At 41.4% G+C, this 14,820-nt stretch overlaps 1 protein-coding gene across 3 annotated transcripts in view; it reads right to left on the reverse strand.

The window, feature by feature from the left end:
• Window positions 1-1,711: 1,711 nt before the first annotated feature.
• Window positions 1,712-14,820, reverse strand: part of LOC110493905 (TOX high mobility group box family member 2) — a 142,332-nt gene continuing 129,223 nt past the window's right edge. For all 3 annotated transcript variants that reach the window (XM_021568496.2, XM_021568497.2, XM_021568495.2), the window contains 4 exons: window positions 13,081-13,161; window positions 6,832-7,230; window positions 6,212-6,348; window positions 1,712-3,546 (listed from right to left, as the gene is read on the reverse strand). In XM_021568496.2, coding sequence (XP_021424171.1) covers window positions 3,504-3,546; window positions 6,212-6,348; window positions 6,832-7,230; window positions 13,081-13,161 — 660 coding nt within the window. In that variant the 3' untranslated portion in view covers window positions 1,712-3,503. The remainder of the gene's footprint in view (window positions 3,547-6,211; window positions 6,349-6,831; window positions 7,231-13,080; window positions 13,162-14,820) is intronic.

A 14,820-nucleotide genomic window follows, 5' to 3' on the forward strand; every position in this document is an offset into this window, starting at 1 on the left:
CCATGGTGGAAAAGTTTCCATTGTGATCTAACAGATTGTCTCCGTGTAGACGGCTCCAAACAAAGGCCACACCAGTGTCCACCTCAAATGTCACACACCCCTGTGCCTGATTTAACAGCTAATTTATATCCTAGTATGGACACCGTGCATCTGGTCACTACCAATCTAAACAGACCTCAAAAAACAGAGAACGTAATCAAATCAAATCAACTGTTATTTGTCAAACGCTTCGAATACAACAGACCTTACAGTGAAATGCTTACTTACAACCATGTAGTTTTAAGAAAATACTTACAAAAAGTAAGAAATAAAAGTAACAAATAATTAAAGAGCACCAGTAAAATAACAATAGCTAATATCAATATTCAATTTCACCTACTGTATCTCTGCATCCGTATTCATAAAGTGTCTCAGAGTGCGGATCTAGGATCAGGTTCTCCCTTTTATTCAGTTTGATTTAAAGGGCAAAACTGATCCTAGATCAGCACTCCTACTGAAAATCTTTGGGCTGCTGTCCTGGCCCTTTGTGAATACAGGCCCAGGTCCTTTGTACTTGATATGGAAAAGCAAAGCTTTTAATTGTATGGTTACAAGTGTTTTTACTTTTTTTCAATTTCTTCTACTGTAAATTGTATTTTTCATTTGACTTTTTCCTTGTGAGATTGAATTTGTGAAAGACAATAGGATTATGGGACCTGACGAAATTGTCAAATTGAGGCTGGCGGCTCAGTATTTACTGTTTAGTTTACTACGGTGCACAGAATGACCATGGAGAGTAGTATGCGTCAAGGTGGAGAAACTGTCAAATGAAGAAAGGCCATTGTAACTGCAAGGAAAGGGAAAATGATGTCAATTTAAACATTGCACAGAGGAGCCATCACCCCAACCTTCCCAAACATTGTGTTCACACACACACGCACACGCACACGCACACATACGCACACACACACGCACACACACACACACACACACACACACAAAAGAAAGACACCAATGTGGCTGTGCCAAAAAAAACTCCATTATCTGGTATTCCATTAAGAATGTATGACTGATTTTCATATAATGTGTGTCATATCACGAAGTGGCAGTCCACGTTTTCCAATTGTTCAATAATGATCTATTTGCCAATTCAATACTGCAAGAGAGAGAGGGAGATGCCAGCCGCAAATGAATAAAACATAAAATGGTGTGGTCGTGACAGTTCCCTTGAACAGCTCCCCACTCTCGTCTCTCTGGAAGACTTGTGTGCAATTGGGGTAAAATCTGTGTTTTGGATGGATGCCTGAGTTTGTGTACAGTACGTACGCCATGCATTTCTCTGTTCTCTTTAGCTCTGACTTGACGCCCACCACACCGTGCACCACTTTCACATAGCAGCAAAGCAAATTCAAGCCTGCATCTGTTCATGGTTACGGAGATAGTTTTAGGACAACGTTCAGATTGGGCCGGTGTTGGTGTTAGCTCTAGCGACGACAGCTAATTAGTAAAGCCATGGCATTTGATTTGAGTCCAGCCATAAGACTAAAATTAAGTATAGGAAACATATGGAATGTTCTGGGTTGGAAACAAAAGAGAGATATTATGGAAGCATAAATGCCTTGTTTTAGGACATTGTCCAAGGGTTAAGTGGATGCCATTTTAGATGGGATACTTTACCGAAAGGGAAGAAAATAGAAGGTTTTGTGCTGTAAAAAAAGAGTCGGTGAAAGCCTGTTTCTCTTTGAACGTTTTTTTTATTTATTTATTATGTAGATTTGAAATAAAATAAGCATTGTGACACAAAATAATGTCGCCCGGCGAGGAAAGAAAGAACCAGCATATAAATGTAAAAAAAAAAAAAATACAAACAAAAACAACTATCATCATCATCATCATCATCAAACCAAACATAAAAACAATGCAATTTGAATGAAATGAACCTCCATTGTATGAAGCAAAAAAATGATCTCATGTTCTTTCGTAAATAAGAAACCTGTCATAGCTGATGGGCAACTTGCAAAACAAGTTTTAAAATAATTATCATTACTGGCTTTACAAATAAAATAACTACAATTGGCAGGTTTAAATGTTAATATATTTCAATTACAACAAAAAAGGAAATGATGCTACAGTGAAAATAAGAACATATATCTTTGTCATCAAACGCATTAATATTTATCACAAAACTTAAAGATGAGATCAACACAATAGAACACCTAAGAAGCTACTAGAAACCCACTGTTATGTTTCTGTGACATAACCATTAACATATAGCATTTTTAGTATACCTCTTTATGTTGAGTGGCTGAAAATTGACAATTAACATGACCAGGTGAATTAAAAATAAAATCAACAAAGACAGTGGCCAAAAATGTTTGAGGCAACACTGTTCACCTGTGAGTGTATGTGTCTACATCTCGCTCTTTCTTGTTCCCTTTTTCTCTCCCTTTCTGTCTCTTTTCTCTCTCTCTCTCTCTCTCTCTCGCTCTTTCCATTGAATGATCTGCGGGACCCATACTCTGTATTCGGTTTTTAGATTGAACTTTATTGGGAAAAATCACACCAGTGAGCACAGATTTAATGCAAGATCGAGTGTGTGAAGTACTCCTCTGAAATCCACCTGCACAGGCTGTTAAAATTCACAATACACACACGCACAGACCCACATGCATGTGCGCACGTCGTACGCACAGTCGCATACACATCCACACACACACACAGGCACACAATATTTTTTTTTTTATACAAACCAATGACTTACAGGTAATATTAAAGAAGAAGAAAAAAGACATCTGGACTTCGAATTCCCAATTTGATCCCATAAAAGTGATATTTACAATCACACTGTGACAGCTTGGTAAACCTCCATGGGTCTTTCATATTACAAAAAAAGAATTTATGTAATTATCCCCCCCCCCCCCCCCGTCGTCACTTTGTATTAATATAAGTCACAGACCCTAAAGCAAAGCTACAGTAACATCAAGGCCTGTGTGCTGAAACCTACCAGAAGAGTATTTTCCCTACAGTACAGGGACTGTTATTGACAAAAGCAAATGTAGCAAGCAAGAAATAAATAAAAACAATAACAAGAAAACTAAACAAAATCAATTTAAATATGATTAAAAGGAGACGAAGGAGAAGAAGAAGGCTTTTTGCTCTTCTTATTCCAATTAAAGCTCAGTTTAGTCCCTGAGGGGGACTATTCTCATGGTAGTTCACTTTTTTTAAAACTTTGAGACAAAGATGAGTGCTCTAGAATCAGGCGCGAAAGGAAAAATGCCTGGACATTTGTAAGTGCTTTGCGTAAAAAGTTTTAAAAAAAAGAGAGGGATCGCTAGTAGTCGTCAGAATTGCACAGATCCTTCTAAAAAACCCAAATTACATTGACAAAAAAAAGGTTGAGTTTTGGTGGTGGTAGGGGTGGGTGGGTTGCGAGGGATGGGTCGGGGAGGTGGTGTGTGTGGTTGGGGGGTGTTGAGGGCTGACTCCCTGGTGTCTTTTCTTGTTGACGGCGGCCTCCAGCTTCAAGTGAGGTAGAGTGGCTTGTCTCTAGCTATCATGCTGCCACTGAAAACGAGAAGAGAGGGAGATGGTGAGAAGAGACGGAATAGGAAATAAAATTAAAAAAACACAGACTCAGAGAGGTGATACTACTTACTCCCCCCCAAAAACCTGCAGATAGAAAACCTTAAAATGCTTCCCCTTTGAAGTACAGTAGGGACAGCTGTCAAACTAATATTAAAGAAATAAAGCTTGTCCTGTGATTGTCGGAGTACACTCCAAACAGATGTTCCTAACAGAAGTTTCAATGATTATTCAGTGTCATAGCAGAAAAATGTACACTGAATAAATTGACAGACATCTCAAAAGAAACAATAGAGAAAGTATAATACGTGAATAATACATGTTCAATAAACTCAGCAAAAAAAAGAAACGTCCTCTCGCTGTCAACTGCGTTAATTTTCAGCAAACTTAACACGTGTAAATATTTGTATGAACATAACAAGATTTAGCAACTAAGACATAAACGGAACAAGTTCCACAGACATGTGACTAACAGAAATGGAATAACGTGTCCCTGAACAAAAGGGGAGGGGGTCAAAATTAAAAGTAACAGTCAATATCTGGTGTGGCCACCAGCTGCATTAAGTACTGCAGTACATTTCCTCCTCATGGACTGCACCAGGTTTGCCTGGTCTTGCTGTGAGATGTTACCCCACTCTTCCACTAAGGCACTTGCAAGTTCCCAGACATTTCTGGGGGTGAATTTCACTAGCCCTCACCTTCTGATCCAACAGATCCCAAACTTACTTAATCCGACCATCACCCCTGCTGAGACAAAACTCGTCAGTGAAGAGCACTTTTTGCCAGTCCTGTCGGGTCCAGCGATGGTGGGTTTGTATCCATAGGCGACATTGTTGACGGTGATGTCTGGTGAGGACCTGCCTTACAACAGGCCTACAAGGCCTCAGTCCAGCCTCTCTCAGCCTATTGCGGACAGTCTGAGGACTGATGGAGGGATTGTGCATTCCTTGTGTAACTCGGGCAGTTGTTGTTGCCATCCTGTACCTGTCCCGCAGGTGCGATGTTTGGATGTACCGATCCTGTGCAGGTGTTGTTACACGTGGTCTGCCACTGCGAGGACGATCAGCTGTCCGTCCTGTCTCCCTGTAGCACTGTCTTAGGACTCCCACAGTACGGACATTGCAATTTATTGCCCAGGCCACATCTGCAGCCCTCATGCATCCTTGCAGCATGCCTAAGGCATGTTCACGCAGATGAGCAGGGACCCTGGGCATCTTTCTTTTGGTGTTTTTCAGAGTCAGTAGAAAGGCCTCTTTAGTGTCCTAACTGTGACCTTAATTGCCTACCGTCTGTAAGCTGTTAGTGTCTTAACGGCCGTTCCACAGGTGCATGTTCATTAATTGTTTATGGTTCATTTAACAAGCATGGGAAACAGTGTTTTAACCCTTTACAATGAAGATCTGTTTTATTTGGATTTTTACAAATTATCTTTGAAAGATAGGACCCTGAAAAAGGGACGTTTCTTGTTTTGCTGAGTTTAGTAATATTGATTCAATAGTATACTGAACAAAAATATAAATGCCACATGCAGCAATATGAAAGATTTACAGAGTTACAGTTCATATAAGGATATCAGTCAATTTAAACAAATTGCGGTTGGTCTGCGGTTGTGAGGCCCGTTGGACGCACTGCCAAATTCTCTAAAATGACGTTGGAGGTGGCTTATGCTAGAGAAATTAACATTAATTTCTCTGGCAATAGCTCTGGTGGACATTCCTGCAGTCAGCATGCCAATTGCACACTCCCTCAAAACTTGAGACATCTGTGGCATTGTGTTGTGACAAAACAGCACATTTTACAGTGGCTTTTTATTGTCCCCAGCACAAGGTGTACCAGTGTAATGACCATGCTGTTTAATCAGCTTCTTGATAAGGCACACCTGTCAGGTGGATGGATTATCTTGGCAAAGGAGAAATGCTCACTAACAGGGACGTAAACAAATGTGTGCACAACATTTGAGAGAAATAAGCTTTTTGTGGGTATTGAACATTTCTGGGATCTTTTATTTCAGCTCATGAGACCAACACTTTACATGTTGCGTTTATATTTTTGTTCATTCAAAGGTGATATATGGAGGCCTCAGAGGTTGTTTCAGCATATTAAGTAGCACAACTATGTGTACTTATCTAAGGTTTACTCAGTAGAATCAACAATATTTTTATTTAGTTGACTAAGCCAGCGTTATGTACTAAAGCGTTGAATTTTTAAGGGGCACATGAGTCGTATCAAACGCACTTTCATATGCAGTAGATAGCTGAGCCAACATTGAGGACTGAAATGGTGCAAAGTAAATTCAAAGATATAGGCCTACAAAGTGCCGTAGTCTCAATTTTTAAAAAATGTATTAACATTTGAGCCAGCATTAAATAATAAAACTGTGTATTCAAGGGCATTCAACAAAGTCCTTTCATTTGAACAGTTAAGCTAACATAAAATAATACTATCTCTGACAGTTTATCGGATATAGGTTAAGCCAAGTACTGGACTAAAGAATCATTCTGAATGGAAAATCTCCATTGAAATAATTTATTGGTCCTGACCTAGCCTTAATTCGGGTCAGGGAAACTTGCCCTATTCTAAGTTATAAACAGTATTGGAATTAACAATAAATTCCTATACAAAGCCGATACTGGTCTGGGCTGCTCACCTGCAGTGGTTGCCACCGCACTCCCTATCGCAGTATTCACTGTCCCAATCGTGGCTTTGTCTACCCCCAGGGTTGGGGGCCGCCGGGGACTGGGAACCCACACTTTTCTGGTACTCAGACTGTAGGTGGGAGAATCCCTATAGGAGACGGGGAGAGAGAGGCCATAGCATTAGTTTTAGTTTCTGACAACTTATACTGGCCATATGGAGAGGGGACAATGCTAGAGAAAAGTAGGGGGAGGGGATGGAGAGAGAGAGGGAGAGAGGTTTGCTCTTTACTTATGGTCCGAATGCCAAATTCTGTTACATTTTAATTTTAGATTAGTCGAATTGCTAATTGGTTTGGCAACATAGTACCTCAAGGGAGCCAATAACATGTACAGTACATTTGAATTTAAAAGAGAGAGGAGTGGGAGGGAGAGAGAGAGGAGAATAAAGAGAGGCAGGAAGAGAGTTTTATTAAACATAATCTGGGTAGAATGTATACATTTTTTTGGGGCCCATACTGTTCACACTAGCATATACTACAAAGTAAGCATGTCCACTATTCCTTCAAATAATTTAGTGCACTAGTGATATGTGATATGCTGGTGATATTGGCACTCTCCGAGTCACACTAACCTGCTGTCCAGGAGGTGGTGAGTGAAGGGAGGCCTGGAGTCCCATCTGGTGGGAGATGATTGGCTGGGACTGGCCGTGCTGCATGCGGATTGGCTGGTTGAGGAGGGAGCTCTGGTGCAGGGAGAGCTGTTGGTGCAGGGGTGGGCTGATCTGGAAGGAGGAGGGGGGAGAGGCACTAATGCTGGGCAGCATCTGGGACTGGCTGAGGGTCCGGGAAAGTGCATGACGCGGTGCCCCAGCGTAGCTCTGCAGGTCCGACAGGGGGAAGCCCCCCGGCCCCAGACTGTACGGGGAGGAGGGCTGGGGTGGCACACTGTACAGGGGCGGATTGGGGGGCATCATGTGGGAGGAAGGCTGGCTCGTCTGGGCACCTTTTGTCTCCACCGGGTCATTGTAGGTCTGAGGGCGGAGGGGAAGACAAAGGGGACAAAAAGTACAGTTAATATAACTATACAGTACTGACATACGCTGAGTTTACAAACATTAGGAACACCTGCTTTTTCCATGACATGGGCTGACCAGGTGAATCCAGGTGAAGGCTATGATCCCTTATTGATGTCACTTGTTAAATCCACTTCAATCAGTGTAGATGAAGGGGAGGAGCCAGGTTAAAGAAGGATTTTTAAGCTTTGAGACAATTGAGACATGGATTGTGTTTGTGTGCTATTCAGAGGGTGAATGGGCAAGACAAAAGATTTAAATCAAATCAAATCTTATTTGTCACAGTTGCAGATGTTAATGCGAGTGTAGCGAAATGCTTGTGCTTCTAGTTCCGACAATGCAGTAATAACCAACAAGTAATCTAACTAACAATTCCAAAACTACTGTCTTATACACAGTGTAAGGGGATAAAGAATATGTACATAAGGATATATGAATGAGTGATGGTACAGAGCAGCATAGGCAGGATACAGTAGATGGTATCGAGTACAGTATATACATGAGGTGAGTATGTAAACAAAGTGGCATAGTTAAAGTGGCTAGTGATACATGTATTACATAAGGATGCAGTCGATGATATAGAGTACAGTATATACGTATGCATATGAGATGAATAATGTAGGGTAAGTAACATTATATAAGGTAGCATTGTTTAAAGTGGCTAGTGATATATTTACATAATTTCCCATCAATTCCCATTATTAAAGTGGCTGGAGTTGAGTCAGTGTCAGTGTCAGTATGTTGGCAGCAGCCACTCAATGTTAGTGGTGGCTGTTTAACAGTCTGATGGCCTTGAGATAGAAGCTGTTTTTCAGTCTCTCGGTCCCAGCTTTGATGCACCTGTACTGCCCTCGCCTTCTGGATGATAGCGGGGTGAACAGGCAGTGGCTTGTGTGGTTGATGTCCTTGATGATCTTTATGGCCTTCCTGTAACATCGGGTGGTGTAGGTGTCCTGGAGGGCAGGTAGTTTGCCCCCGGTGATGCGTTGTGCAGACCTCACTACCCTCTGGAGAGCCTTACGGTTGTGGGCGGAGCAGTTGCCGTACCAGGCGGTGATACAGCCCGCCAGGATGCTCTCGATTGTGCATCTGTAGAAGTTTGTGAGTGCTTTTGGTGACAAACCGAATTTCTTCAGCCTCCTGAGGTTGAAGAGGCGCTGCTGCGCCTTCTTCACAATGCTGTCTGTGTGAGTGGACCAATTCAGTTTGTCTGTGATGTGTATGCCGAGGAACTTAAAACTTGCTACCCTCTCCACTACTGTTCCATCGATGTGGATAGGGGGGTGTTCCCTCTGCTGTTTCCTGAAGTCCACAATCATCTCCTTAGTTTTGTTGACGTTGAGTGTGAGGTTATTTGGCTTTTTTTAAGTGTATATTGAGAACATATATTACACACTATATAATTTATAACACCACTAGGTTTGTGGACAGAGGGAGAAAAAGGAAAGTTCAGATGATATAATATATTGTGCAATTAATTTATATTGCTGAAATACACTGTATCTTAATGCAAATATATTACACAACTCATTTATATTGGTGAGATACAGTTATGTCAACGCAAATATAGTAACCAGTTCATTATACAACTAAAACACTATATTGGTAGAACATATGAATATGTCATACATTCAGGTCCCTCTATGTGAGAATCATGTTGTTCGGTTCATTTCAGCCTGGGAGTCGTATCCACTGATGTACGTGCTTGATTTCATTCGACTTTCCATCCTTTCATAGACTTTCAATAGCAATATATATGTATACATTGCTGTGGTATGAAATATGTCCAGGCCCTCTTGTTAGCTGTCACAGTTGTTGACGTGATCTATCGCCGTCTGCTATTTGGTAATGGCGTACATATATTGAAAAGAGCCAGAGAAATAATCAATGGAAAGATGGATAGATGAGTAAAGATGAGAGAGATACACTGCAGGGTCAAGTGGAAAATGAAAATGATGAAGAATGAACTATACTACTCTATACTATACTACCATACTATACTTGTACTGCAATATACTAATCTATCGCTATTCCATGAACAACAGGAGATGATTATTTGTTCACATATTGAAATGTGATACTCCCACCTTAAAGGGACAAGGTAAGGAAACCAATATGTCATTTTGTAATTTGGGTGAACTATCCCTTGATGTGTCCCTTGGTGGGTTGAAAAGCAGAAAACACCACTTTGACTTTTTGAATGAATGAAACTCATTAACTTGGGGCTTTTCACTGTAGCCATCAAGCTCCATTTGTGTGCGAGTACCTTTTCCACCAACATAGATTATCAGCGTGCGTCACAAACAAAATGGCAACAGGTGCACGCCAAACGCACGGAGCACGTGACTCGTCCAGAACGGCACTCTGTCGACTTCCAATTACCTTCAATTTCTCTCTCCTTGATTCCCACTTCCTTTGAAAAGACTCTCTCGTCAGCAATTAAAACACACTATTTAAAGAGGACTCCCTTTGAATGGCTAGATGTACTATGTGTCTTGTTCTGAGTGGTTGTGATTGCATAGTAGATTTGCAGTTTTTTCTCTGTTTTAATTTCTTTTAAATGCCTGCCAATCTGCTAACGCATCAATCAAGCCTCTGAATATGAGATTTGTCAGAAATAAATATTTAATTACGCAAACGAGCGATGAGAATGGCCTTTATTAAAGGGAAAAAAAAACCTTCACAGGGAAAGAAAGAGGTTGATGAATAATCTGTTCATGCCTTAATCAAGGCACTTGTTTTGGGCTTGTAAGCCTTGGAGGAAGTGTGAGGCAATGGGGACCGGTGGGAGGGTGTTTAACATGGTAATGCAATTTGGGTTTGTGTGAAAGGAAAACAATGGAGTGAAGACATGGAAATTGAGAAAATAGGTGCTTGGCACTCAGACTGGCACATGACAAATATTAGTATATCATGATTCAATCCTGTATTAGGCATTTAACCTGGTTCTGAATATGTATATCAGGGTTGATCTACTACATTGGATTCATAGTGTAATTTTACAAGCTTGAACATTTGGAAAACATGGACATTAATTGATTCTCAGACGTTGTCTGAAGTCTATATATTAGAATACATGGTCAAGTTTTAGATATTTAAATATATAGAGGAAAGAAGAAAGGTTTGCACCATTGAGAGCATCTTGACTGGCTGCATCACCGCTTGGTGCGGTAACTGCAAGGCACCAGACCGCAAGGCGCTACAGAGGGTAGTGAGTACCGCCCGGGACTGGGGCTGAGCTCCCTGCCATCCAGGACCGCTATGCCAGGCGGTGTCAGAGGAAGGCCCCCAAAAAATGTCAATGACTCCAGCCACCCAAACCATAGACTGTTCTCTTCGCTACCGCAAGGCAAGTGGTACCACAGCACCAAGTCTGGAACCAACAGGGCCCTGGACAGCTTCTACCCCCCCAAGCCATAAGACTGCTAAACAAGACTGCTAAATAGCTAATCAAATGGCTACCTGGACTACCTGCATTGACCCTTTTTTGCTCTCTTGCTCTCTTGCACTAACTCTATGCACACACACACTGGACTCTACTCACACATACTTACACTGACATCTCACACACACACTACATACTGACTAAGTAGCACTGACATCATCTTTGAGGAAGTGGTAATGAGGTGACCCATAATGATTGTAATTGAGATCAGCTGTGCGGGTGAATTTAATGCGTTCTGATGGTTTAACGAGACATCAGCTGGCGATAATCTAGTGCCATCGATGTTTGCAATACACCCCTTGTTATTTGAGTGTATTCCAATACATTCTGTAGGCTAGCCATTAGCCTGTCCATTTAAACATAATGAAAGGTGTGAAAAGCGATATTAGGCTACTGCGTTTCCCTGGCTGAGTTGATGAGTTGATTTGGGCCATCAATTGATTGACAGATGTAGACCTACTGTAAAACGATAAACTTTCCTGCAGTGTGGATGCTAGCCAACATTTTATAGTTAGGTTAACGTAGAATTTTTCAATTTAGTTAGGCTATGGTGTTTGGTGTGGATTGAAAGCCTGTATTGTGTGGCTTTAATATTTCATTTCGTAAAGCTGTCAAGATGTTTATGCATTTGAGCCTATCCAAAGACGATTTCATTGAGCTGAGACACTTTTCTCTGATGTGTAAATTACCAGACTATTCGTTTTACTTCTTGGAATCATTGAAATAAATGGAATTAACTTGTGGCCCTAATGGACTGCGTTTAGACAAGCAGCCCAATTCCGATGTTACTTTTTCACTAATCGGTATTTTGATCAATCCGATCAGCTCTGAAAAAGATCTGATGTGAAAAGATTGGATGTTGGTCAAAATACCAATTAGTGTAAAAGTTATCAGAATTGGGCTGCCTGTCTAAACATAGCCATTTAGGCTCAGGCTTGTCACTAGATTGCCCAGCATTGGGTATGAACTCTTGAAGCTCGACACCAGCGCACACTGCTTAGACCAATGCGCTACGGTACACAATACTCAGCAAGCACTAAGAATGCTATGAATACTGATGATACATAGGCATACTTTTTGTTTTTGTTTCTTAAGCCTTCCCTAAACCATGGCCCGCCCTTAACCTTAACCATTTGGAATTAATGCCTAAACTGTTTTTTTTTTTGTTTTAACCCTGTAACAATGCAGAATTAACACTGTGACCACACACATTTAATAGGTCAAAAGTAAACATTCATCCAGGAGTCTAAGGGCAGTGGGGCCAGATTCAAACCCATGCTGACTCTGGCATATCTGTCAGGGTAAACAGCTGTAACCGCCGGGCCACACAGGCACTGAGGTAACCAATAATTAATTCTGCTTATTGCTTGCCTTCAACATATAATAAATCAATTCATCTAACAAACAGATTTTTCCCAACAAGGGAAAGGATACCTAGTCAGTTGTACAACAGAATGCCTCTTACACATTTAACCCAACCCCTCTGAATCAGAGAGGTGCGGGGGGGGCCTTGTTCAGGGGCAGAACAACCAATTTTTTACCTTGTTAGCTCAGGGATTCGATCCAGCAACCTTTCAGTTAATGGCCCAATACTCTAACCACTAGGATATCTGCCACCCCACACAAATATGTACATTTATTATAATCCACATAAGAATTCACACGAGACGCTCTGTAGCCTGCACGTAGCCTATAGAAGGTACAATGCATTGTATACAAACACCGCCTCCAGCTGCCCCCTGGTGGCGATTCTAAATATATTTTTTAATCCTCCTGCTTCAGGATTATTTTCCTCCCACTGCAGGATTATTTTTCTCCTGCAACGAAAGGGGTCAAATTTTGATCCAACCTCTGTATCAAATCTCATCTCCAACAACCCAGGATATAGTCAAAGAAACAATCCTCTGGCAGCCCACACATTTGTTTCTCATTCAAAAACAGACACAACTAGGTGGCACCATGCTAGGTAATTCCCACTTCTGCCTCCACATACGCAAGCATGAACACACACAGGTACACACACACACAAACAAGCACACACACATACATACATGCATACAGTACTTAAGAACACACACATACTGTATACACCCTCACTCTCTCCCACACAGACACACAACACAAACACACCTTTCATCCCTCCCTCACTCGCTGTGTTGCAAATAACACGGGCAAATAAAGGAGTGTGTGTGTGTTTGGGCCCTAATTTTCACTGTTCTCTTCGGAGCACACACACACCCAATCCTCAAACGGCACCGCACGGAGATCCTCCCCTGGGATGAGAGAGGAATTCTCTATCTAATTTATCATCCCTTATATCGCCGCTGACCCATGTATATCAGAGATATGACCTCCGCCGTTACCTTGGAAACCAGACTGGCTCGGTACGCAGCCAGGGCTTTCAGGTACTCCTTCTTGGCAGCCTCTGTTTTCCTCTTGTAGCCCTGCGAGATACAACCAGAAACAAAGCAGTGGTCAGTGACAAGGCACTTGGGCTAGGCTAGGCATTTTACATTATGTTTTAGTCATTTAGCAGATGGTCCTTTTTAGGCTAGGCATTTTATATCACATAAATGTAATTTAGCGGACATTCTTTTTTTTAAAGGCTAAGGCTAAAAGCCATGGGGTCCTGTTCAGGAGGGTGTTACAGATAGAAATGCATAGGTTGAATAGAGGATTTTGTCAGTTCTATTCGTTATATTTCTATCTGCACTGTTCTGAACATTTTGCCACACTGAATTTAACCCCTGGTCCCGTCCCAAACTAGAAAACACCATCATTTACTCCATGATATGGTTCACATAATGTCAATGCCATGTGAACCACTGGAAAAAAAAAACATAAACATGATATCATCCCATTCAGTTTTGTGTCGGTTTTCCCACAGTCATTGAAAATGTGAGGTGTTTAGAGTGAGAGGTATGATGAAATTAAGGTAGAGAGCCAGACTTTAAAAAACACTATTCTGCATTTTGCCTCTCTGTCTTTGCCTCCATTAAAGCACACACACATTGCTAAATCAGAGTTGATGTCCCATCAAAGCATCAAGACGAGATGAAAATTCCAAACAGCATTAGCACGAGGCAATAGGGATCCGCCGAACGAACCTCAAATGATGCGTTCAGAAGGGCAATTCAAGTTAATGTAATAGGGTGTCAGTCATGTGCGGTTGCTAGCGTTTGCTGAGGCTGAGACTGAGGCCCCCGTTCCTTTTTGATGGTAAGAAAACAAGTGCCAAGTCCATCCCTCGATTGATAAGAAAGTCCTTGACTACGTCCCAAATGGCACCCCATTTCCTACACAGTGCACTACTTTTGACCAGAGCCATATGGGCCACCCTATGGGCCCGGGTCAAAAGTAGTGCACTACGTAGGGAATAAGGTTCCATTTGGGACGCATACATCAGATTTGGGCTTCTCTTGGGAGTTCTTCTACGCAACAGACTGCATGAGCAGATCGAGGATAATTAAAGTTCTCTTCATAGAGCCCCTCTGTGGTCTTAAAGACAGGTCATTCTCTTTGAAAGAGATGGGCTAGAATTACCATTAGGTATTCATGCGTTGCAAATGTACATAGACAAGACAGAAATGCACATATGGGCACGCTCACATGTACACACTGAAAGGCGCAGACACAGGCATCCCATATGAAAATCTCAGTTTTTTTTCTTCTTAAATTTCCTGTGAAACCATATGTTAAATTGTATTAAATTAAGAGTTCACATGTTAACACCACCTTTTCACATGTGAGGAGAATAACATGTTTTTACATCACATGTGATTTGCAGATTCACATGTTAAAAACTATCAGATGTGAAAATGTCCCTTTTACATGTGGAATTGCAAGTTCAAATGTGACAATCACGTTGGCTCGCGAGCTAATATTACGTGTATGATCTGTGGAGTAATATTAATTGTATCTCAGAGCTATTTGCGTTGCTAGTTATAGTTTAATGTTAGCTATTCATGCAGGGTAGTAACGTCATAAATTGGGATTATGGTTAATTGTTTAGCTAGCTAGCTACATGTCTAAACAAAAGACTCTACTATGTGAATAACCATTTCACTACACCTTCTGTATCCTGTGCATGTGACAAATATGTG

Source organism: Oncorhynchus mykiss, chromosome 17, assembly GCF_013265735.2.
Source record: "Oncorhynchus mykiss isolate Arlee chromosome 17, USDA_OmykA_1.1, whole genome shotgun sequence".
In the NCBI taxonomy this organism is placed as follows: Eukaryota; Metazoa; Chordata; class Actinopteri; order Salmoniformes; family Salmonidae; genus Oncorhynchus; species Oncorhynchus mykiss.